The sequence below is a fragment of the Plodia interpunctella genome, chromosome Z (assembly GCF_027563975.2).
Source record: "Plodia interpunctella isolate USDA-ARS_2022_Savannah chromosome Z, ilPloInte3.2, whole genome shotgun sequence".
NCBI classification, from domain to species: Eukaryota; Metazoa; Arthropoda; class Insecta; order Lepidoptera; family Pyralidae; genus Plodia; species Plodia interpunctella.
Window position 1 is genome coordinate 8,315,336 of NC_071324.2, and position 23,868 is coordinate 8,339,203.

Genomic DNA, 23,868 nt, shown 5'->3' on the forward strand with positions numbered 1-23,868 from the left:
CTTTGAATTTATCTAACAATTAGCGTAGTAGATTCACGTTGTAAGAAATTAATATTTTTAATGGTTTTATAGGAATATATTTAATATAAAAAAAAATAGTTATGTGAATAGCACAAAACCATAATTCAATAATATTTTAATTTTCTGTTTACACAAAGTATCTACGTGTCATATCTAAATCAAATAACTACTTAGAAGGTCTACAAAATATAATATATACCTACCTAAATTACATTCGCGAAAAATCTTTATTTTTAATCTATAATATATATTTGAAAATTTCAAGTGATGCTTTATTTATCATAGCAAAACTTTATATCAGCGAACTAATAGATATTTACAGTAACAGTTGCACGGACAAAATATTATTTATTTATTTTTACTTTGACTATAAATACTTAGTAGATATCCCACCACTAGACACCTAAAGCTCAATGTAATATTGCCGCCAACAATGGCGAGCTCGGCAGAAAAACGCCGATGCCGCCTTTAATTTCAGCTGAAGTGAAATCGAGTGAAGTGTACATGCTTTCGCTCTTACCCGAAACCCTTGGAAAAAATTCGCTGTGGAAAGTTTCATCTCATTACGTTTAAATATTTCAAAGACTGTTACATTATTACATCCGTTATCGCCGAAAAGTCATTTTTACCTTACAAGTAGATTTTATTGATATTGATAAGTGATAGGTAGGTACATGAGGTGTACCTAATAATTTCTTGGAAGTGTGTCAATGAAAATATAGAGATTTTTTTAATATGGAAGATGTCATGTGATGTGATGTCATGTTGATTATGCAATTTATTTAGTTTTCAAGATTTATATTATATTTTTCGGTCTAGTGTCACTCGAATTACCGCTGTAAATCACCAAATCACAATTTATGTCTCGTTGATATAAGCATAAAGTTCATTACGAAGCCATCTCTATTAGTCTTCCTTTCTTCCCTACTGACGCCAACAAAAACGTCCCAAGAGCACAATTTACGAGTAAACTTCAGAAAGGCACGGAACCCTACCCGCCCTGTAATTGTTCCTAACTAACGCGCTTCATTATGAAGTAGGCAACAACCTTCAATTTTGTTTAGTCAGATGTTTCCTGACAGATCTTTTGATCCCCCTTTGTTAAGAGAAAACACTCCGAAATTACTGAGCAACGCTTAGGCTTTGATGAAGGCAGAATCCAACAACCTCAACTCTCGAATTTGGAATTTTGAAATATATATATTAGCATCTCGGTGTCACTTTACACTGGTATAATTATACAATGATAATGATAAGTATAAGCCTAGTATCACATAAAATACGTCTCTCTCGTATATGACCTCTTTCACAATATTATCCTCCCATTTCGAAACAAATACGATTTGTTTTCGATTATCGAAAATTCGATAGGCATTATGAATAGTAAAACCTATATTATTTTGTAGAACGGTAAATACTATTGCGGTTTCTTTACAATAATTTCAAGAAATCACTTCGCTATCGGTATAGCACCATGCCAGTGATACCAACTTATAAAATGTTAATGAACTATACCTGCTATCGACAAAAATTTTCATTGACAATAGTCACAGCATGCCTGTATTGCCTACTTTGTTATGCCCCAGTGCTTACAGTACCTAACTTGCATACGAATGTATAATCAAAAATAAAAAATACTATTATTTACTATAAAAAGGAGGGTAAAATAGTTGGTTTAGTTATCATGAAGCTGTAGACATGATGCCGTGCGAACGGAACATCTGTTGCGAATCCAAGGCTCTCGGTATTGTGAGTGTATCGCTTATCCTACTGATAAACGTGCAGATTTTTTAAAATGTTCAAAACATATTAATTGGGTTTATTAGATGTGGGGAATCAATGAACATCAATCATCATCAAAATGTAAAGGGTGCGTCATACAAATTTTCATTCCCATTTCTGGCCTACGGAGGTTGTATTTGTAAAACAGTCTATGTTTTTATAAGTTTCTTTAATTATATGCAAACAAATTTTACCAAAATCAGTGCAGCGGTTTAGGTGGGAAAGACAGATAGATTTTCGCATAATTTTAATATTTCTAAACAAGTACCTACCTAAACGTGGTTTACCGTTTATGACATTGTCTGTATATTTTCTTATCTTTATACAGCTTAATGTCAAGTTACAACACAAAGTGTTCTTTGTGTTGTTATTATGAAATTTAAAATTCCGTTAGATTTTACGAGATTGGTTCTATTTTGAACAGTCCACTTAACTTGAATTTTAAAATAATTTTTGCAAATAAACGCAAAGAGTGAAAAATTGTTTTCAAATGAAACGTTGTGTCATTATTGCAAAATGTAAATTATTACTATATCATTAAATCTACCTTTATATTAATATGTAATGTTTTTGCAACTTCAAACGTGATAAAATTAGTTATTATACTTCTGAAAGTTTTCACGTTAATTAACAGTAGCAACCTTATTCCAAGGTTTTGCAAACATCTTTTTTTTAAGACTGTGATATACAGAAATACTATAGTCCACTATCAGCTGCCCAATTCTGTGCCCTAAACCAATGAATTTATCCCAGAGTCCCAGAAGGTAGCTACGCTATTTATTTGGTATATTATGTACATCATTAACAATAAAGTATGTGACTGACCGCTTAACCGCAGACGGATATAAAATGGTTAAATCTCGTAGTAATTAAAGCTCAATTGTATTTCAGTTAACACCACACACTGCGACCGCTACATTGATATGTGAAAATTTTGCTGCATTAATATTTTTTATACTAGATATCTTCAAATACTAGAAGTCGTGGTAAGTATACTTACCTTTGTTGAATTATATTAAAGCTTCCAACATTATGATAAACACATATTATTCAAAATATGGTGACGGGCAACAGCCAGTCTCATAAAATAATGTGGACATAATTCGTTGTACTCGTACATACCGTATTCCATTTTTTTTCTTTATACTGAATAATTCAGCAAAGGCATAATAGAGTAATATTCCGTAATCAGCATAAATTGCTATTAGAATGTTAATTCCTTCACTGTCGTAATTATCGTCGGCTAAAGAGAATATTCTCCCTTGAAAATGTAAAGCGTTAGTACCTATTGCTTTTATATTCACACTAGCTGATACCTGCGACTTCGCTCGCGTGGCCGAACAATTTTGGGTAAGGAGTCAAAATTATTAGAGAAATTTAATTGTACAGACAAATGTAACAATACCTATACATACAGAAGATGCTAATCAGACTAAAAAAGTATACTTTCTATAGTTTAGCTGAACTATTATGACTCTTCTTCATATGATCCAGATCTTCGATTTTTATACCTCAACAGAAAATGCTCATCAGGCTGAACAACTTTTGTTAAGGCGTCATTTATATATTTGCTGTAGTTTAGCTATGCCATCTTGGATAAGATATTCCAGATCTTCGATTTTTTTATCTCAACAGAAAATGCTCAACAGGCTGAACAATTTTTGTTAAGTCGTTATATCTATATTTCATATAGTTTAGCTGTACCGTCTAGATCAGGTGTTCCAGATCTTCAATTTTTATGCCTCAAAAGAAAATGCTTATCAGGCCGAACAACCTCATCAGGTTAAACAACTTTTGTTAAGGCGTCATTTCTTTATTTCCTATAGTTTATCTGGACCATCATGGGTATGCAGCAAGTGTTCCAGATCTTCCATTTTTATATCTAAACAGAAAATGCTTAACAGGCTAAACAATTTTTGTTTAGCCTGTACCATCATTGCTTTCCATCAGGTGTTCTAGTTTTCAAAATAATTTATACCCTATATGTTGCCCAGGCTTAATAACAAAATAACCCTATATAACAAAAAAATTTTTTATATGGCTATTAAGAAAAAAAAAAAATTAATTCAAATCCGTCCAGTAGTTCCGAAGATTAGCGTGTACATACAGACAAATAGACAGATACTTCCCGATATAACTGAATTGCTGCAGATGTAACTTAAATCTTTTTTCTATTTTCTGTAGTGGGCTAATATGTACTTACTTTTCTTTGTTTAGTTCCAGTTAAGCATGAATCTATTGGAAGCGATACTCGGGATAATAAAGCCAACCAGCGTCAACTATCATTTGTTAGCTTAGGACCCTGTTTATTGTTTACGCGGAACTATGGAATATTGATAAAGTAAACTTAACAGTTTGCCAATTTCATAGGCTTTAAGGAGGGCAAGATCGGTTTATTTCTTAATGTCAATATTAAAAATAATTCAGCTATTTGTCTTAATATTTTATTTTGATCAGTCTTTAAAGATAATATAATAAATTAAACTAAATGTCTAATCACAATAATAAGCAAATAAGTATTTTGCTCACCTGTACGTAAAATTGAATGCATATGTGGGCAAAATGGAATATAATAAGTTAAGATATAGTTCTCTTCTTACGGTTCTCTCCTTTTATCTTCATAATTATTTTTATTTTTACGGAATAAGAAATTGTTCCTAATCTCACATCTTCGAAGTTACCCCCTCACGCATGACTCTTTATCACATTAGTTGGCATTCTAAAAAAACTTAAGAAGTAATTGTAACTTAGCAAAATCAGTCATTCATACAACTTAAAAATACCTTCCACCATATTATGGTATGTATGTTATTTTTCTGTTTATCCCTAAACTTCGAATTTTCAAATTTACTGTGCGCTGACTAAGTAGTTACCTATAGTTCTAACATATTGCAACAACCAATAATTGTAATTAACAATTGTATAAATACATTTATGTATTTATGCATGCTCGATATCAAGAAGAAAATACCTTGTATATAAATTAACTGAATATTTCTTACCATATTCAAACAAGTTCACTTATAAATGCTTTTGTAACATTTAACAGTCTAATAGACAACGAATATTCACTCTTCAGGACTGAACTTCAGTGGTAAACTCGCCGTGTATCGCTGGGCAATGCTGCGCCTGTGACATATCTCATCGTCATCGCGTGGTTGGGGTATAAGGGGAGTGTCCATTTCGTCCAATACTTCCATTTTGCCCTCCCTTCCCCTAAATAACCGAAATAGCTATTACAATAACTAAAAGTAATACCTCCTCCAGCTATTTCTATAAAGTCTTGATATAGGTTTGTTAGATTTCAGTTATTTATCTTCTAAACAAACATATTTGACACCGCTGTCACAATGTACTAAAACGAAAACGGTGGCCACCAAAATGTTTGTAGTCAGTTGACTGGAATTGGATTGATTGTATTGAATAATAACTACGTTCTAATAAAATTATTTACCTAAAGTAGCTATATAAATTCGTTTGCGCTAATCAATACATACATTAAAACAGTGGAAAAAAATCCTGTACATTTTATATATTTATATAAAAACAAAATTAGGCTATAAAGTCATAGAATTGTATTTCTAGTGCTTAGTCTATGTATAAATAAGTTTTCCGAAATGAAAATTTATTATCGCACAAAGAGGTGAATTCAAGTAATATCATCAACAGCCATTTAAACGTCCCAGCAGCTGAAGCACGGGCCTAATGTATGTGTAAGGAGTTTGGGCCATGACTCACCATAGACAGACAATCAGGTGATATATTAATAATTTTTTATTTATAATTTGTATACAAAGATTTAATTTAATTTAAATAATAATATGTTGCAGTCTAAAAAACTACTTAGGTTTTGTGACAAACTTGATAATAAGTGCTTACTTATTATGAAGCAAAACTGACCATAAAAATGTATTTTCGATTTTCGCCCTGTTTAAAAACCTTGGTCATTTCGGCCGATCGGTCAAAAACTGGATAGATTAAAAATAAAACCTGACTTTTACCAATCTCTATATTCGATATTCGGTAAACAAGTCATAGTACAGTCTTGAATGTTTCCAAATTTATTTTGGTTCCCACCGCACCCGCTATACGAGAATCCTTTACATGTTCTCGTGGAGATGTCGAAATACCACCTTGATAAAATAAAACATATATTTTATTACTCCATTTTTGAGATCACAACCGAACAATATAAATCTACATAAAACATATTTTCGCAAAAAATATGTTTTATGGTATGTAGATAATTAAAAAGAACTGTGAATCATTCTTTAAATTTTGCATAAATATACCAACAATAATTAGGTCTTTAGGAGTGTGAAAGAGAACATAACATAAATAAACCCCAAAAATCCCATGTTATTAATATTATTTTTTATTTAAGCTAAATCAAACTTTTCAGCAAAAAAAAGTTAAACAATTAGATACTTACATGGGGTGATAATTGCTACAAAGCCCGAAGTCTGGTTGCATTCTACAATATACATTTGGTGTCAACACTTCAGGTACAACACGCTTTCCGGGTTCTAAAAAAATTATAAAAATATAGCCCTTTTGCTGAAAATAATAATGCCATCAAAAATATGCTGTAAAAAACCCAAGTCACGCATCTCAGTTTTTCTACCGTAAAAAGTTGTGAGGTTCATGTAATACCAAGTCGAATTATTTATTCAGTCCCTACTTAAGGGACCTTCTGTCTTAAGTTATTATCATATCAATATTAAAAATCTTTTAGGTTTTAATAAATAGATCGACTTGGCCATCGCATGAAAACAATGTATCTCACGAGTAACACATATTATATTAGGTTGTTAACTTATTACCGTAGAAAAACTGAGCTGCGAGACATGGGTTCTCACTAACACATCTCACTTATCTTTGTAGTCATATGTCGATTTTGTATGGAAAATAGTTTTCTTTTCATATTTTCCTATGAGAATGTTGTTCAATTTCATGGGCTGAACACACCCTTTCCATTAAACAGGTACAATGATTCATTAACTGCAAATGCAACTTTATTAATGCAGTTTATGTATCTAGAAAATTTAACCGGAATTCCAAAATATTTAGATTTTCCCTTGATTTAGGCAAAACACTTATTGTATTCTAAATTTTTATATCTGCTAAAAGTGCCTTAGACTTTTGATGATCGGTCAGTGAGTGACAAAATCAAGAAACTTTAACGAGTTCAAACTGGTTCGAATAGAATGAAATTTGAAATTTACAATGTTTATACAATAACTGCTTAATTACTGAAAATGCAGGCTTCCTGTATTATCCAAAACCAAGTTATTGGGGTTCGAAATTGGCCTGAATCGCTTCGAGAAAAGGATGGTACGACCGCGCCGCTTTTTATTTCGCTCGACTTGCGGGGGCACTGCTGTGCCCCCAGATTTGTCTGGGCTCCGACGGTCAACGGATGAGAAAGAGCCTGGAAAACGCCCAGATGAGAGAGTAGAATAATAATTTTATCCTCTTTCCACTCATTTTCCATCCTACTTATATTATTAATGCGAAAGTTTGGATGTGTGTGTGTGAGGGTACTTTACTCGATCATGCAAATTCCTCGATCAGTTTCGATGAAGTATGGGCTTAAGTTGTGAAAGTTAATTTAAGTAATTAGACATTTACTTTCCAGGCACTTTCCCACATATCTAATTGACAATATCGTTCTAAAAGCTACTAAACTACTCGCATTTTAGAACTGATGGGAGGTAATGAGTCGGACACTTTTTCAAATAGTATTAGTCCCCTCCCATGACACACACAATTAGTATATAATTTACATTAACATTGGCAGCACCCGTTTCACGAGTTGACGCGTGGGTTATCGCGAAGCTCAACCATATTCTATAGGATTTTGAAGCGGCTCTGCTTCCTTCAACATTTTAATGCAATAAGCAAAAATTGTTAAGTAGATACAAACCTGTACCCTTAACCGAACCTTACCTCGGCAAATATCATTGCACTCTCTCAAGTCGTAAAAATTATTAAGATTATTATCACAGTCACCTATATGGGTGGCTTTACATCCTTCATTTAATGTGTCATAGTAAAACCTGCAGACAATCGTAGATTACACGATAAAATCGCAAGGCAATCCACACTAACGTCATTTCTAAGCATATCACGCTTTTGATGTCATTATGACTGTTATTTAGAATTTTTACTCTTGAATATTTATACTTACTTACATAACATACATGACATCCATAGATGTATTAAAATATTGACATCATATGATAATAATATACATACATTTTTTGTCAAAATATTTTATTCAACAGCGAAAACAAATAAAATCATAGTATTCTAGACAAAAGATTTTACACAGTTTTATACGGTTGTTTTATACAATGTCTCTTAGTTGACTGAACTGAAAACGGTGGCCATTAAAATCCACGTAGTCAACACTGTTAATGGGGTTTTATAAGCTATCCTGTAGCTATAGTTAATATATATATATAGGTAATTTTAGAAACAAGTCTTTATTGTCAGTGAGATCTTGTCTCAGTATTACTTACATCATTTCTACTCTATTGGTTAATGATGACTATGATTAATCGTAGGTAATTACAAATATACTTCAAATATTTAGTTGCATAATTCCATACGAACAATCCAACTAGTTAGTCTCAACATACATAAATAATAGCAAAATCATACCTGTAGGCGTGTCTCCCGTGCTCACCGCAATCGTAGGTATTCGTTTGGAACTTGCACCACACATCGAAAGTCAAACCAGTAATTAACACTGAAATTATCGATTTTATGGATATCTTCATTATAGGCATTTAGTTTTCCATAACTGATTAATATGTTTCAAGTAACTAAAACTATGACTGAAAATCACAAACCCGTTAAAGCTTTTTTGTGATAGCTTGCTGTGTAGATATCTTGGCCAATTAATTTTATATAAAGTAATTTTATTTATACTTACTTGGTTTTTGCGTTGTTTCCTCCTTGTGCTCTCCTATCATTCGACCAACAACTGTTTTTGTATAGAAAAATATAATAACAAATAAACTTTCTCTATACATTTTACGCGTCTACGATTGTTATAGGTTGATGTTCAATCATCGTAAAATATTTTCATCTCTAAAGAAATATTGATTGACGTATACGACTTTGAAATTAATTACCTTTGCATACGCTTTTAGAAAGATTAATTTTACATCCTGGTTGACGTCAGGTTTATTTCTTATCAAAATTTTAAATACAGCTGAAATGACTACAGCACCCTAACATTGTAGTCGACGTTTGGCAGGCAGGCCGTGGTGCAGTCTTGCTGCGTCCCGAACTTATTTTGGTTCCCGCCACAGCCACTGTAGGAGAATCCCTTGCAAGTTCTCGTTGACACGTCGAAATACCACCTGAAAGCAACATATTGTTTCGCAAGCATAGATAGGCGTAAACCCATCTCTGTTTAGGTACCTACCTATGATGTGCTGTTGACTGTACACAATTTATTCGAATATGAAGATTAATAATTAAAAATATAATAATAATAATTTATCGAGAAAAATGCTTTGTAGCCTGCCTATTGCATTGCTTATAATGAAATACCCAGAAATACCTCTCAGCTGCAGTGCCGTCATCCATACGAATATATAAAAAAAGAAAACATTTGTGTCTGTCTGTATGTCATAGCCACTTTCCAAAACCATAAGGACTATCTATTGAAACTTGGTAAGTAAGTAGATGTATTCTGTGGAACGAATTAAGATTTTACACAAAAATAGAAATAAAAACACAATACATTTTGGGAATCGTCCCAAAATCAGTATATCAGATACTTAGAAACTGAAACTCATTTTTTTTATCAAACCCAGTTCTTTTATGTTATGTTAGGTACTTGCTGCTACGGAACCCTTCATTGCCGAGTCCGACTCGCACTTAGCCGCTTTTTTGTTGTGGTTTTACCCGAACGAGACGGGCTAGTTTTACAAATACGATGCCTAAATCAACCTAATGTAAAATTCTGCTCATTTTCAAAGTCTAGATAGTTAAGTAACATACTACCTAGATCGGGTAGTGTAACCATACACTGCCCGAACTATTATTAAATATTTTGTATACTCACAAAGGATGGTAATCACTACAATCTCCGAAATCAAATTGTAAACGGCAAAAAACATTCTCCGTCAAATTAGGCAAAATAGAAACCATGCCGAATTCTGTAATATAAAATTAAAATTTTAAGAAACTGCAGACTCCGATGTCGTTGCCACCCTCCCATCTGATAAAAAAACTGAACTGTTCCATACATAGTTAACAATGTCGATCTTTCCAATAAAAAAACGACATTAAAATCACTTCAGCTGTTTGGCTGCTACTATACATGCTCTATTAACTACTATGCATACTCTATTACAACCCCTGACCCTGACGACAGAAGGAGAATAGTTTTTCAGCCGCGAATGCCAGAAACATAGGAGTCGGGGTTTGTTAAAACTCTTATACCTATCTTTTAGAGCTTCTGAGCCTTACCACGACATGTTTCTTTACAGTTCTTCAAAGATGAAAATGCATTTTTGTTGTCGCTGCAATCTCCTACCGAACTAGAAATAGGTTTGCAATCTTCCAATTTAAGGTCAAAGTAATACCTGGAGAAAAGATGAATATTGAAAATACAGCTCTACCCAAATTGTATGTTTATGCTTAAATTTATAATAAATCTTATAAATTTAAGCATAAACATACTATTTTGGCTGTCGTTCATGTAAATAATGAAGCCCGCTACGCGGTCTAATGGTTTAGGAACCGGAAGGTCCCAGATTCAAATTCTTCTTGTGCCACGTGAGTTTAATACTAATCTAACATCTAGTTTTTAACATACTTGTTTTAATAGACCATCACTTGCTTCCGGTGAAGGAAAATATCTTGAGGAAACTAATAATTGTGGTAAAGAAATATTGCCAAAAAGTTGTATGTGCTTCATTGCACTTAACGACCACAACCCTTAGCCATTTCGTGCCTGCATTACCTTCCTTATAGTCACATATGGTGGGGTAATAAAGGCAAGAATTATCATCACCGTTTCATCATAACGTTTCGGTTAATCTCTTAGATATTTTTTGTTTTGACAAAGACAACAATGGTTTACGGTACAGACTTGATCCAAGAATCTGACGAAATATTTCACGATTCCGAAATGGTAAAAAAATTATGAAACGATCGATGTTCAACTGCGATCCAGCAAAATTTTTAACGCTATTGCTCATTGCTTACCAATTATAATGGCGTCTATCTTTTTCACCACAATCGTACTCATTTGGCTGAAACTTGCAATATAACTCATTGTTCAACTTCGTAAGGTCCACTAGAAACGCAACACATCTATGATGAGAACATAGCTCTTTACTTATATCCTATCCTACTAATGTTATAAATGCGAAAGTTTATGAGGTTATATGCGTGTATATATGTATGTTTGTTACTCTTTTACGCAAAATCAACTGGATGGATTGTCATGAAATTTGCTACATGGATACAATATACCCTGGCATAACGTATTTGTACAAATAAAGATGAACATATACGATACATTGTATCTTTGGGACACTTTCCATAGATATCTTTTTCTTACGAGTTCATGTTGCATGTTTCTCTTAATAGCTCCGCCCTTTGAATTTCCCTATGTGTTTACAACATATATTCTACCTATATTCCAAATTTCATCGAATCTTATTTACCAAATCATTACTCAATCATATTTCGCATTTAAAATATCAGTGAGATAACTTACTCGGTGCTCGTGTAGTTTCTTCTTTTTCCATTTCCAACAAGCCGCAAATAACGTCATTATAATATATTAAAAAAATAGCAAATATAATTTCCTTATACATTTTTTGCAAATAAGAGTTTAACTGTAAAATCTTTCGACTAAAATATGTTGTTGACAACGCGCTCGTAAAATGGAAATTTAATCAACATAATGTACTAACATATAATGTACCTATTCGTATTATAGCTAACCTACTACTAAAGTAAATATTACCCCGTTTTAACTTTTTTTTTTTTGAAGCGGTAGTTCTAAGGATCCATTAACAGATCATGGCCGACCTGGGGTGCGCGGGAGTCGCGAGGGCTCACGTATTAATTTATTGGCATTATAGTGTGTTAATATCGTTCCTACGCTTACAGTATCTATTTGTCTTTCAATAAAATCATATATTTCAAAAAACTATTAATATTATGTAACCGGACAATAAAATGCCTTATTCAAAACGAAAATCGACGTTAAACTCATTATTCGGAAAAAAATACAAAATGTTTAATCTTTTTATAGTTATTGCGATGAATAATAGAAATTGTACAAGGGCAACGGTTCGGTTCGACTACGATAAATCTTTGATGTTTTAGATATTTTCTATCAGAGAATGAATTATTACTGTTGGAATCATTCCGTGAATTAAGGTGACGGGATTGACAGTTTTGCTAAAGCTATATGTATATATTTATATTTACTAGCTTTTGCCCGCAGCTTCGAACTCATTAATTTCGCACGTCTTATTATATTATTATATAGCTCTGCAGCAAACAAACGCATCCAATTCCATCCAGTAGTGCAGTAGTCCAGTAGTTTTCGTCATACGCGAACAAACATACAGCAAAAAATATAAAATGTTTTACTCATCTCATCAAGACCCAATATTAATTGTTCTTTAATATCTCCTATGTACATATATAGCCCACTTAGGTCTAGTTTCATTATATGCATAGAATGTAAATAATAATATATAAAAGCGAAAAACAAATCAAATACTAAATCTCGAGCCAAAAGACGGTAAATTGTAACTAGAATTTATTTTTGGAAATTACATTCCTAATAGGGTGAATATACCTAGAGGTTGCAAGTTTTGTATGAAACTTTGTAATTTTTCAAGTGAAAGTAAAATTTTATTGTATTTTAAATCCTTTTATTCACTAATATGTGAAATAAAATAAATTCAATTTTCATACAATAATTTTGAATATAACGCAAAGCCTGTTCTATCTACACATTTCCTTAAAGATAACAAACTTAGCATTGCTATCTAAAGAAGTCTGTACATTAACCATATAACACATGTACCTCTACATATAATTTTACAATTTATTGTTTTGCCTGGCTAGCAGCGGTAGCCAAATCTTGAATAGCTCTGTCTAAAGCTTGTTTCTCAAATTCTGGTGTTATAGACTTCCGTACATTTTCTAGTATCCACCCAAGCATCCATTTCTGGTGTATTCTAGCCTCCGCTTGGTATCTCTTCAAGTGGTAGTCCATGCGACCTTTGACCATCTTGTAAACATGCATCATTCTCTCCCTATAAATAGCTTCTAGTTGCATCGCAATATTCTCCTTTTTAGCATCCATTAATAGTTTCTGTCCTTCGGCTCTCCATTGGGCATCCTTTGCAGATTTTATTATTTCTTCATACATCGCCCTTTGCTCGTTTCTACCCTTTTCCATATCAGCAACATAATCGTCAACATCTTTGTCCAAACTCGCACCAATGCCTGGCCCAAGATTTTTATGCACTAAGCTTATAACTATGGCTATTGATAGACCCAAGTAAAATTCATGTTCCATAACATAAATTTCTTTACTGAATAAATAGTTTAGGACGCCCAAGCCAAAAATATAGGGTCCAGAGACTCCGGTTTTTGAATGGAAAAACAGAAACCATTCCTCGGGCATAAATGCTAAACGGACTTTGTCGGAGTATTCGCGTCGTTTCAATTCACCTTTTGCCGTCCCTCCCCCCTTGGCTCCTTTACCTTTAGTCGCAGGACACCCTGGTGTGTGTTTCGCATAAATTGCTGTCGGTACGTAGAGGGTGCGTGAAGGTGCTCGAACAAACAATCTTGTCAGTCGTTGAGCAAACATATTTGGGTTACTTTTGCAAAAACTAAGCTGATGTTATTAAAATGTAAATTTTGATTGTTATAAAAATGTTGACTGGCATAAAAACATGACGGTTTGACACTTATGACAACAATCGAACTGATTATTAGGTATTAAAGCCATATAGAGTTATGTTACCTACATGGAATAAAAACTTAAAATAAGCTATGTTGCCCGCCCTTCTTGGTCGGCAAAAGACTCGTGATTTTTACATATACAGTGTTAAATATTTAAATCGACCACTACGTAACAATATTGTATTTTAATAAAAAATCAAGTAGAAATAAAAAATGTAAACTTAGTTAAAACTAGCTGCGCCCCGGGGCTTCGCTCCTGTGGGAATTTCTGTATAGGTACAAAGTACCCTGTATTAATTCAGATTATGTTCCACCAGTGTACCTATCAAATTTCATAACTATCCAGTAGATTTTTCCTGAAAGAGTAACAAATATTCATACACACATCCTCAAAAACATTCACCGATTGTTCGAGGCAAAACCATGGAATTAGTAGGGATCCTACTAATTCCATGGGCCATCATTGGTAACATTCAATTCAATTCAAATCAAAATCAAAGTTCTATTTTCAAAATTTACTTTCTGCCCTCGATCGAAAAGTAGGTATTAAAGAGTATAGGTACCTATTTCCCGAACGAAGTTAGGATTTTGCAACTCTTTCAGACAGTACCAAAACAAATGAAAATTAAGACAGTAGGTACACCTATAAGAAATGAAAATATGTCTTCAATTACAATATTTTATTTCATTACAAGATCAAATACATCAGTTACAATATTTTCTTTCATTACAAGATCAAATACATCAATTACAATATTGTCTTTCATTTACACCAAATAACACATTGGTGTTTTTAAACGGATATAATTATATTCTATGATCGTCCGGCAACCACAGAAAACACAATTTCGGAATTTCTTTTACAGTGGTAAGTTTCCTTTTAAAATCTGAATTGGCTCCTCGATCATCGATAGGTACATCAATTAGCGGGCCCAGCTAATCTAGTTGTAACAGTAAATACCTAAACCTAGATACAAATGTGTGGAGCTCTTATTATTTTATGAACTTACAAATATAATATAATATTACAACCTACATCATATTAGTACACAGGGCGAAGTGCGGGTTTGCATTTCACTTATCACTATCTAATCGATAAAAGAAAGAAAGAAATAAATAAATAAATTAATAACACAGACACAGTGTAGTTAAAATGGAAGCTAATAAAGTATGAATGTAAATAAACTAGAAATAATTCAATGCATTGCCCTCAATTTGCCGCAGTAAACTCTTTGACTCTCTCTCTTTCAAAGACGAGTACCTGCGAAGCGACTCGATGGTGAAATGTAAATAACAAAGCCGCACTACGCACACAGGAGTCAAAGACGTGAAATAAAGATCATATCTAAAATTTACCAACTAGATAAACATTAAATTAAATCAATAATATAACATTAGAAATATGTCAATTTTACTGAAAAATGTAATCCGTTTAAAAGCACTAGTCAATTGCTAAAAATAAATGCCTGATATTAATCATATGTCAATATATAATATACCTAAATTACCTAGTATTACAATCTATATTTAGCGGCTCTGAGAATAGGGTACTTCTCCCCGTTGCAAAGACCACGGAAGTCATCCATGGACAAATCTACGATAGACACTCCTCCAAGTTTCTTCGTCCTGAAATAGATTATTTTGTGTCATGTAATATCAAGTGATTTTAAAATGAATATTAGAACTAGGTACCTAAAAGACACGTGTCTGAAGTGATTTCCAAATATGGCAACACTGCGGTCTACACGCGCATCGACCGCAAACAGTGTCACGAACCGCATGGACGACAAAATTTTGACTACCTATATGTATAATCCATCCAAAATTGTAAAAAAATTTCGGCTTCGGCAACGCTGTGTTATATTAATTACAACTGTTGTAAAATCACAGCCGAACCTTTAAAATTTAAAAGTTATTTTTAACGTTGACCCTAGCTTCGAGGCATCCAAACGCAACCGGGAACATCCGGAGATAAAACAGATATACTAAGTTAAATACCTAGAAAGTTGTGAAAAAGAACTCACTTCACATAATTGGCTTTCTTGCCAGCAGTGTCTGGATCCTCGTAGGTTACCCACAGTCCTCCCTCGCCGCTGTCATCGGGGAGGCGGAACGCATATGTTCCTGAAAATTTATATTTTAATGTTACACACGCTCAGGCATTTACAAGGAATGGAGAAAACATAGGTATACCTAAAGATGCGTGGAAGAAATTAAGAGAGGCTTTTGCCCAGCAGTGGGATCCAAGTACCTAAAGAATAAAATTGAAAGATTATTAATAACGATATCTAGTGTTTTGATTTTAATTGCTGTACTTATAATGTAAAAGTGGAAAAGCATTTTAAAATTGCTTTAGTATTTCAATCATCTGACAAGCTTTTTCATGGAACTATGGATTAGGTGCTCAATGTTTATATTCATCATCATTGAGATACGGACCTAGCACAGTATAATATAAAATAAGTAGTACGTTTGTAACCCTAGTGCTACTTCATTCAAATTAGTTCCAGGTTCAGCACACGGTGTTAGACCTATCTATACATTTAATGTTTTAATGGATATAACTTTATAAAAGATAAGCCACAAAAGCCACAAATGGTACCAACCAAATGAATTTGACAAATCAGCATCCTTAGTAAATGGTCTTTCTTTATTTTCCTTTTTCTCTGAAAAGCAAAAACTTGACGTTGATTTCTGGCAATCAACGTAGACTTGCCATTTAAACCATCCTAAACAAGCAATATATATATAACCCGTGTCATGTCAACTAATGATGACATATGATTATTAAAATACACGAGCACCTGACATGGGAAAATAGTCAGTCACTATCACTACACTTTATTAAACTATCGGTATTAGTCTGGTAATTCATTATATTATGCGTACAAGGTGCTAAGGATCTTGAAAATATTACTGTCATATTTTGTAATTCCCCATGGAACCAAGTCACTTACATTTGAAATCAAAAATATTTTTATCTAATCTACTTTATGGTCACTGTGACTACAGTATAATCAATGATATGGTAAAATAAGATATATTTTCAAGTTTAACCCCTTGTCTACGTAATATAAGTGGTTAATGACCCAAATTATAATGGAAGTACGAATGTAATCCAATTATACAGCTAATCCTTACCGAAACGTTCACTTGGATCGGTGAACTTTCTCAAATGGGGACGCATGCCTTTCTGGTGGTTGGGGTTAATCAGCTTGGCGCAGACCTCGGGGTAGCTCAGGAGACCCTCGATTTTGGTGTAAGGACCTGTAACAAAAATATATAAATACTAAATGATACACATAAAATATACTTGTAAAAGAAGGTGCATTTAGTGAAATTTTGTGAATATGTGACTGTAATCGTATATCAATTCTCAAATAGTTATTTATCATTCATGTTCGCATGTTCCACGTGAAGTTATGGAGTGATGCTATTTTAGGGCGAAACCACGCGGTGAGTATAACTAAAGAAAGAAATAACTTATTTGCAACGAACAGCCTGTAATAGGAAAATAAGTAAGGTAATATTTACCTGCTTCACCAGGGCCGTCAGCGTGTAGGGGCGGCACTCCCGAGATCTCGCTGTCAGAGTCGAGTTTCCAGGTACGGCCGATGGTGGAAATACCGACGATGATCTTCCCGCTTGGCGCCCCGCTTTGTAAACTGAAATATTTACAAATATCTCTAAGAACCTACTTCCATACTATACATATCCATATCTTCAAGTAGGTAGGCTTACAGAGATTTATTTGTGAAAGCGTGGCAGACAGATTTACACAATTATAATTAGAGTTTAGTTTTACTAATTATAAATCCGAAAGTCTGTTGAACCCTTTAACAACTTAAGCCGCTGAATTGATTTTGATGAATAGAAATGGGGTTTGTATGTCAAATGCACCCGATATATTTTGCAGAGAAGAGCTGCAAAAAAAATAGTAAGAAAAATAATTGTATTCTCAATTTTTCGTCACAAAGAGCTTACGAAAAGTTTGGATCGGGATCATCACGACGCTCAGCAGTGAGCACACGACTGAAAGAGGAGAGAGGAGATTTGAAGTTAAAATTACTTACAAATAGGAAACTACTGCGTCAGTATTGAGTAGGTTGTTGCGGCCCTGCGGCGTGTAGGTCGGCGACGCGTAGTCTGCCTCCTTCGGGTTCCGTTCCGGAGTGTAGTAGTCGAAAGACTCTATGTTGATGTAGTCTACATGGTTAATGATGGAAGGCACGTCGATGTACACTGAAATCAATTATTGACAGGTCATTAGGCACTGAAGTTGAGAGGCAGATAACTAGTATTAGAAGAGTACAGGATTTGAAGAGGAGAGTCCATTCGGCAGGCTATAGCTAAAAGAAAAGCAGGTAACAGATCAGTTATATCAGACAGGTCAAGTGGTCTGACATGCTGTTCCAACATAGTGGCATAGGGGTAGGTGGATGATGTGTTTTAATAGCTTCAGAACACGAGGTCAAGACGGATGATAATGTCGCGGAAAAAAAAATGGAACTTTTTAAAATTTTGTAGGTAAAGAAATCGCCATAAAACAATAACTATTTTTTACCTGAAGAGTTAACGTTCGGTAGAATGGTGACGGAGAGCTGCATGTTGGGCCGGACAGCGTTGAGGGCGGACCTCAACTCACGCACTAGAGCTGTGAATCCCTCGCGATGCTCCGATTCCTTGTCGTCCACGGGAGTCGTACCAAAAGTTTTTTTAACGCCATGCCATAAACTTCCTATAACAAAATACAAAATTATTTTACAATACTAAGCTTTTATTTTCGATAGTGAGATATTTTTGCATTCAACGTAGGACAAACAAAAATGTCATGTCCGTGCAGTAAACCGAAGGATATTCAGCGGTATACTGGTGTCTTTCGGATGTACCATTCAGCATAATGCTAAAAGAATATAGAAAACTGTTCTTTCACATTGCTCGGTATGGACACATAAGTATCATACATTAACATTATTGTTATTGTATGATATACTTACTTCAATGCTAGCTACTGCATTAAGGAAAACAACAAATAAATTACTAGGACATTATTTACCCCAAGTGGAGCGGATCTTCTTGGGCTTGATTCTCGGGAACTGCCAGGCGAGGTCAAGCCCGTCGAACCCATATTGCTGCACGAGCAACACTCCGGAGTTTACGAAAGCCGTGCGACTCTGAGGTGACTCCAACTGTACAATAAAACATAACATGCGGTCATTCACTTGCAGATCTACCCGCCAAGTTGCTATAATGCATATAAAACAAAACATAGTTACAAGTTACAAACTTGAAAATAAAATCATATGCGCAGTAGGCCTTATCGCTGTGAGCAATTTTGTCTAGAAAACCTTTTGGAGAACCACAAGATAAGAATGGGTTTGTAACAAATCAAGTCAAATACTTTTTCTTAATGTCGTTATCAATGATCATGAACATAGTGAGTGAAACAAGACAAGAGCTATCTACCTATTTTCAATTGATATTGTAACACAAAGATGAAACAGTTTATACAAAGATGAAACAGTTATTAAGTTCCAAAAAACAAAAGTACATTTGCATAATTTATTCGGTAGTGTCGATTCTATGTTAAACAAAACACAAGTATGTGCTTATGTACAATTATTTTATACCTACCTATGGAAAAATCTTAGGCGGAAGAAATACTAAGCAAACAAAGCCCCGGGACATTGTGATATGTGTTATTCAACCATATTTACGTTTCCATTTCTAACGCGATAACAACCTACATATTACCCAGGAAAAAATATAATATACCATTGTAGTTGTAAAGAAGTGCAAGTCTTACAAGAAAGTTAATGTACTTTTTTTAGTTATTTTACCTCCTTAAAAATTCAGAAATAATGAATCACAAATATTACCATAATTCTGTAATTTAAGATTCATCACAATAGCATGACTTCATCACTAAACCACAAAAAAACCTTATTAATTTTTTTTTCATATCTCATCGCGCAACAGAAATAATGTAGGATAATTGAGATAACTCACCAGAGTGTTATATTTAAGTTCATCTTCTTTATCGGCGTCGCCTCCCACGGAGAGAAGAGCCTTCAGGTTCGGAAGCTTATGCGCAGAGTTAACGATGGCTCGGTAATTGTCGTGCGATTTCCCGATGTCAAGGTTTTCATTGAGGGGCACCATTTTGTAAGTGTCGGGCTGGATGCCAGCGTAGCCATACACCAAATAGGAACAGTAGGATAGAGCGGGGTCCAAGTCCAGAGGCAGCATCCGCGCGTTCGCTGAAAAAATGCATCCTTTAGCCAACATTCATGTTGCGAAAATAAAATTTTATACAGAATCACACAATCTTTATCCCTTGCATTAAACCGTAAATATAAGATTATGTAGGTATATTAATGTCTAAATGTAGGTAATATTATCTACTTATAGAAGGCGAGCACTAAATTACATCGCACATGGTAACCAGTTTGGAAATCTAAATTTATTGTCATCGAAAAAATGAAAAACGAACATTTTCGTGGAATATTAAACATTATACAACCCTATTTTTGAATGATGACAATGAGATGAAAAAATTCTGGAATCGAGCGGGATTTTTTTCATCTCATTATTTTCAAAAATAAGTTAAAAAGCATATATAATAAATCCATAATACAAACCTACTATGAAAATATTTCAAAAATATAAGTATAAGATAGTTACAATTTGAAAATACATTTACCCGCATACGTACATAAATATAAATGTTTGATTTCTCGGCTTCCAAGAATGTGTAACAAGTCAAAGGTTATCCGGGGCCGTGTCAACATAAGTTTCTTAGCAAACCAATTAAGTAACTACTTATCTGTATTGTTTGTTCATGTGACATCAGTAAAATGGGGTTGAGATTATTGTTGGAACACCAACATTAAAAAGTTTGTTTAATTATTGTAATTAAAATATGTACCTAGATTAAAATTGATTTTTTTAACCTATATCTTTGCATATAGGTTCATAAATATTACGAGTATCACGCCTATTTCCTATGATTAGGAGAAAAGGGACACTGCACACCGCCAAGAAAATTGAAAAAGGTAAAAGAGAAAACAAACCTATTGACAGGAAGTATTTAAAAATTAAAATAATTATATGCACAAAATAATCATCAAATAATCGCAAAAAGGCCATTTTCCTTAAAGAAACCTTAGCTGCGAGCGAGGTCGCCATGTCAAGAGCACGAGTGTGCCTTGACGCCATCTTGTTTCGGATTTTATTTCTACCATGTTATGCTACCTTCAACTTATAAAATAAAAATGTATAACCGTAATCTCAAAGTTATTTAGTTTGGTCAAAAAATATCTTAAATTCTATCTTTGAAGAAAAGCAATTGCTATAGTCACATAGGTTATATGATATTAATTAAGATCTTCAATTGAACCTTCTACCTACCTCCTAATGAAAATAGTAAACAGACGAAGTTTAGATAAGTACCTTGATGCCAATTATCCTGTTAAGGTAATAGTCCGACTGTATTACATAATGGACAGATGATCTCATATTTTATTTTTTAAAAAAAGATAATTTAAGTAGGTAAGTACTAAATGAAAAGCAAATGTGCGAAGCTTTAGGAAACTATGTAGCTATTGCCCGCAGCTTCTCCCGCAGTAGCCTATGTTTGACCTCGGGTCTGGTAGATAGGTATATCTATTCCAAACTTCATCAAAATCACCCCAGGGATTAAGCCGTGGAAGTGACAAGACACTAAATTAAAACAAATACCTAAATACAAAAATCAATAAAGCTCGCTTTTGCACAACTTTTGAACAAATATTCCAAAAATAATAAAGTAAACCTAAACGAGAAAAAATTCCATCGATCGATTTATAGCCAAAGTCCGCAAAAAGTATAAGATTTAGATATTATTCATCTAGTTTCTAAGTTAAATTCCACTTTCAAAGTAACTAACACTCATTCAGACAGGTGCGTGTAGAATGATATTTAAAAGATTAGCATATTATTTACATATATATTAACCTATGAACATAAGAACATACAAGTGCCTCGATCGTTTCATTATGAAAACATCGGCTGTGCGTCAGTGCAACTAGCTGACCATTGTGCTACGTCGATAAGCGTCCAAGTTGGTTTTAATAATACCAACCGCCATAATAGTTTTGAATTCATACAACCGTGCTAATGATGTAAAGTATCTTAAAAATCCACACAAACCTACAGACCGATCAATTGATAATAAATACAAGGAGCCCGTTATGCTTATACATAATAATATAGGTACATAGCTTATACATAATAATATAGGTATATATTTTCACATAGATATGTGAAAATATTAGAAAAAATATTAGAATAAAAACCTAGATCCATACAGTCTTAATCCGTTATAGGTATTATTTTTCAAAGGTAGGTAGGTATATCAGTATAGTATGGTAAAATAACTAGTCCATAGGTCTAATGTTAGATTTATCGCAAGGAACGACAGGTTCTTAAATTATTCATTACATAAAAAGTTTTTTGAGAATAAGGTAGAGAAGCTACGGAACAAGTCGGCCTCAAGTGTTGTATAATTCGCTAATTGTAAACGTGTATGCTACATGTGCAACTTTTAGGAAGCATTTTACTTATCTACCCACATTTAGTGACACTATCCAACTGGTCTGTTCTTTCTATACATTTTCTTTCTTGTTGACCTGTTTTATTACAATATATAAAAGAACAAATAAATGTTTTAAGAAACAATACGAAAGTTATGAATTTAAAAGAAGCTTCATACGATCTATGGATTGAAAATGGTTTTAGAATTTTTATCGGATAATTATAAAAATGCCCTATGCGAATACCTACATGCAAATCTTAAAAGAGAGGTTAGGTACCTATGGCCTTCATTAGCAGTTTTTTGTAAAACTGAAAACCTACTGTATAAAATGTAATGCTATGCTGCATACTTACGTAAGCATACCCACACTTGTATGGAATTTAAACGCACCTGTGCATGTACGCATGCGTTAAAATTTCATATAATCGTGGTGCATGTGTGCCGCAGACGTCCACGGAAATAAGATAATATTATAAGCAAGATTATAATTTTTACACACAAAATCTAGGTAGTACTGGAAAAGTAGGTAGTTTAAAAAAACTACCTACATTTCCGTTTAGAATATTCTGGAAAGACGTACTCGTTCCAGAATATTCTAGACAAGTATAATGTGCACATAAATATGAAATACGTGTAAAAATCGCTGAGCTCTAAATAAAATAAAATAGTACTTACATTCTCGGACATAACTTTTGCTGTCGTAGTAGCAGACGACTTTGGAGCTAGCCGGCGTGTCTGCGTGGACCAGCGCAAAAAGCCCGGCCAAAAGAAAGGCCGCCTTCATGGTTCACGTTACTTTTAATATTACTCGGAAAACGGAACTACTCGCAAAAGAATAGGTAATTTAATAAAATTTACTAGGCAGCTTAGGTATGTACTATATGTGTTATTCCCACGGCGCGTGTGTGGCGAATGAGCCGGCTGGCCGCGCGACCGCTCTTTAAAGGTTAGCAAAATAGTGATGACCGCATAATCGATTGGCCATTTGAGCATCGACTTACATTAATTAGATTCTCTCTCCGGTCTTTATGTACCGGTAAAATTAAAACATAAGAATTATAATTAACTTAACTTTTTTCTTATATTTTTAGAATGATGGGCTTAATGAGCATAAAAATGCTTCAGGACCCTCTGCAACCGATGTGGATAAAGTTTCCGAATTTGACGTAAGTTGTCTGAGAGACATCGTTTTCCACTGAAATGTTTATTACAATTTCCCATTTATATTTATTTTATTTAAACCTACTTATTTTGAAAAGGTTTGTACGAAGATGTATGGGCGTATGTGTATATGTTTGTTACTCTGTCACGCAAAATCTACTGGACGGATTTTTCAGCCCCCTGTGGATTGAAAAGTCCCAGGTACGAATCCTACTCGTGCTACATGAGTTTGTAGTTTTCATCGTCCACCACTTGCTTCCGGTGAAGGAAAACATCGTGAGGAAACCTGCACACTGGTTGATTCTTATTAACTTGTGTGTGAAATGGAGAAGGCAATGGCAAACCACTCCATTAATAATGCC

General features: G+C 33.9%; 4 protein-coding genes across 8 annotated transcripts; all 4 read right to left on the bottom strand.

Annotated features, from left to right (window-relative positions):
- Window positions 1-4,233: 4,233 nt before the first annotated feature.
- Window positions 4,234-8,843, bottom strand: LOC128683260 (thrombin inhibitor hemalin-like). Of its 4 annotated transcripts, none has more exons than XR_010370344.1 (7): window positions 8,744-8,843; window positions 8,470-8,557; window positions 7,753-7,862; window positions 6,236-6,329; window positions 5,683-5,936; window positions 4,806-5,019; window positions 4,234-4,522 (listed from the first exon to the last, which is right to left on the bottom strand). XR_010370344.1 is itself a non-coding variant. In XM_064437039.1 (5 exons), exons 1-5 carry the CDS (start codon window positions 8,841-8,843, stop codon window positions 5,801-5,803), a joined length of 528 nt encoding a protein of 175 aa, XP_064293109.1. In that variant the 3' UTR covers window positions 5,560-5,800. The 4 variants fall into 4 exon arrangements, 1 of the variants encoding a protein (XP_064293109.1); XR_010370343.1 differs by having other exon boundaries at window positions 4,234-4,531; XR_010370342.1 differs by having other exon boundaries at window positions 4,234-5,019.
- A 138-nt stretch (window positions 8,844-8,981) lies between these two features.
- On the bottom strand, window positions 8,982-12,029 carry LOC135309685 (amblin-like). Its single transcript, XM_064437038.1, has 5 exons — window positions 11,552-12,029; window positions 11,035-11,125; window positions 10,294-10,409; window positions 9,887-9,980; window positions 8,982-9,176 (listed from the first exon to the last, which is right to left on the bottom strand). Exons 1-5 carry the CDS (start codon window positions 11,649-11,651, stop codon window positions 9,035-9,037), a joined length of 543 nt encoding a protein of 180 aa, XP_064293108.1. The 5' UTR covers window positions 11,652-12,029; the 3' UTR covers window positions 8,982-9,034.
- A 674-nt stretch (window positions 12,030-12,703) lies between these two features.
- On the bottom strand, window positions 12,704-14,299 carry LOC128682773 (ATP synthase subunit b, mitochondrial-like). The gene has a single exon (XM_053767614.2). It carries the CDS (start codon window positions 13,673-13,675, stop codon window positions 12,902-12,904), a length of 774 nt encoding a protein of 257 aa, XP_053623589.1. The 5' UTR covers window positions 13,676-14,299; the 3' UTR covers window positions 12,704-12,901.
- A 136-nt stretch (window positions 14,300-14,435) lies between these two features.
- On the bottom strand, window positions 14,436-23,182 carry LOC128682770 (chitinase-like protein EN03). Of its 2 annotated transcripts, XM_053767602.1 has the most exons (10): window positions 23,021-23,182; window positions 19,780-20,030; window positions 18,827-18,959; window positions 18,335-18,508; window positions 17,844-18,012; window positions 17,305-17,435; window positions 16,912-17,037; window positions 16,377-16,436; window positions 15,795-15,894; window positions 14,436-15,396 (listed from the first exon to the last, which is right to left on the bottom strand). In XM_053767602.1, exons 1-10 carry the CDS (start codon window positions 23,127-23,129, stop codon window positions 15,285-15,287), a joined length of 1,365 nt encoding a protein of 454 aa, XP_053623577.1. In that variant the 5' UTR covers window positions 23,130-23,182; the 3' UTR covers window positions 14,436-15,284. The 2 variants fall into 2 exon arrangements, with proteins under 2 accessions (XP_053623577.1, XP_053623578.1); XM_053767603.1 differs by lacking the exon at window positions 16,377-16,436.
- Between the last annotated feature and the right edge of the window lie 686 nt (window positions 23,183-23,868).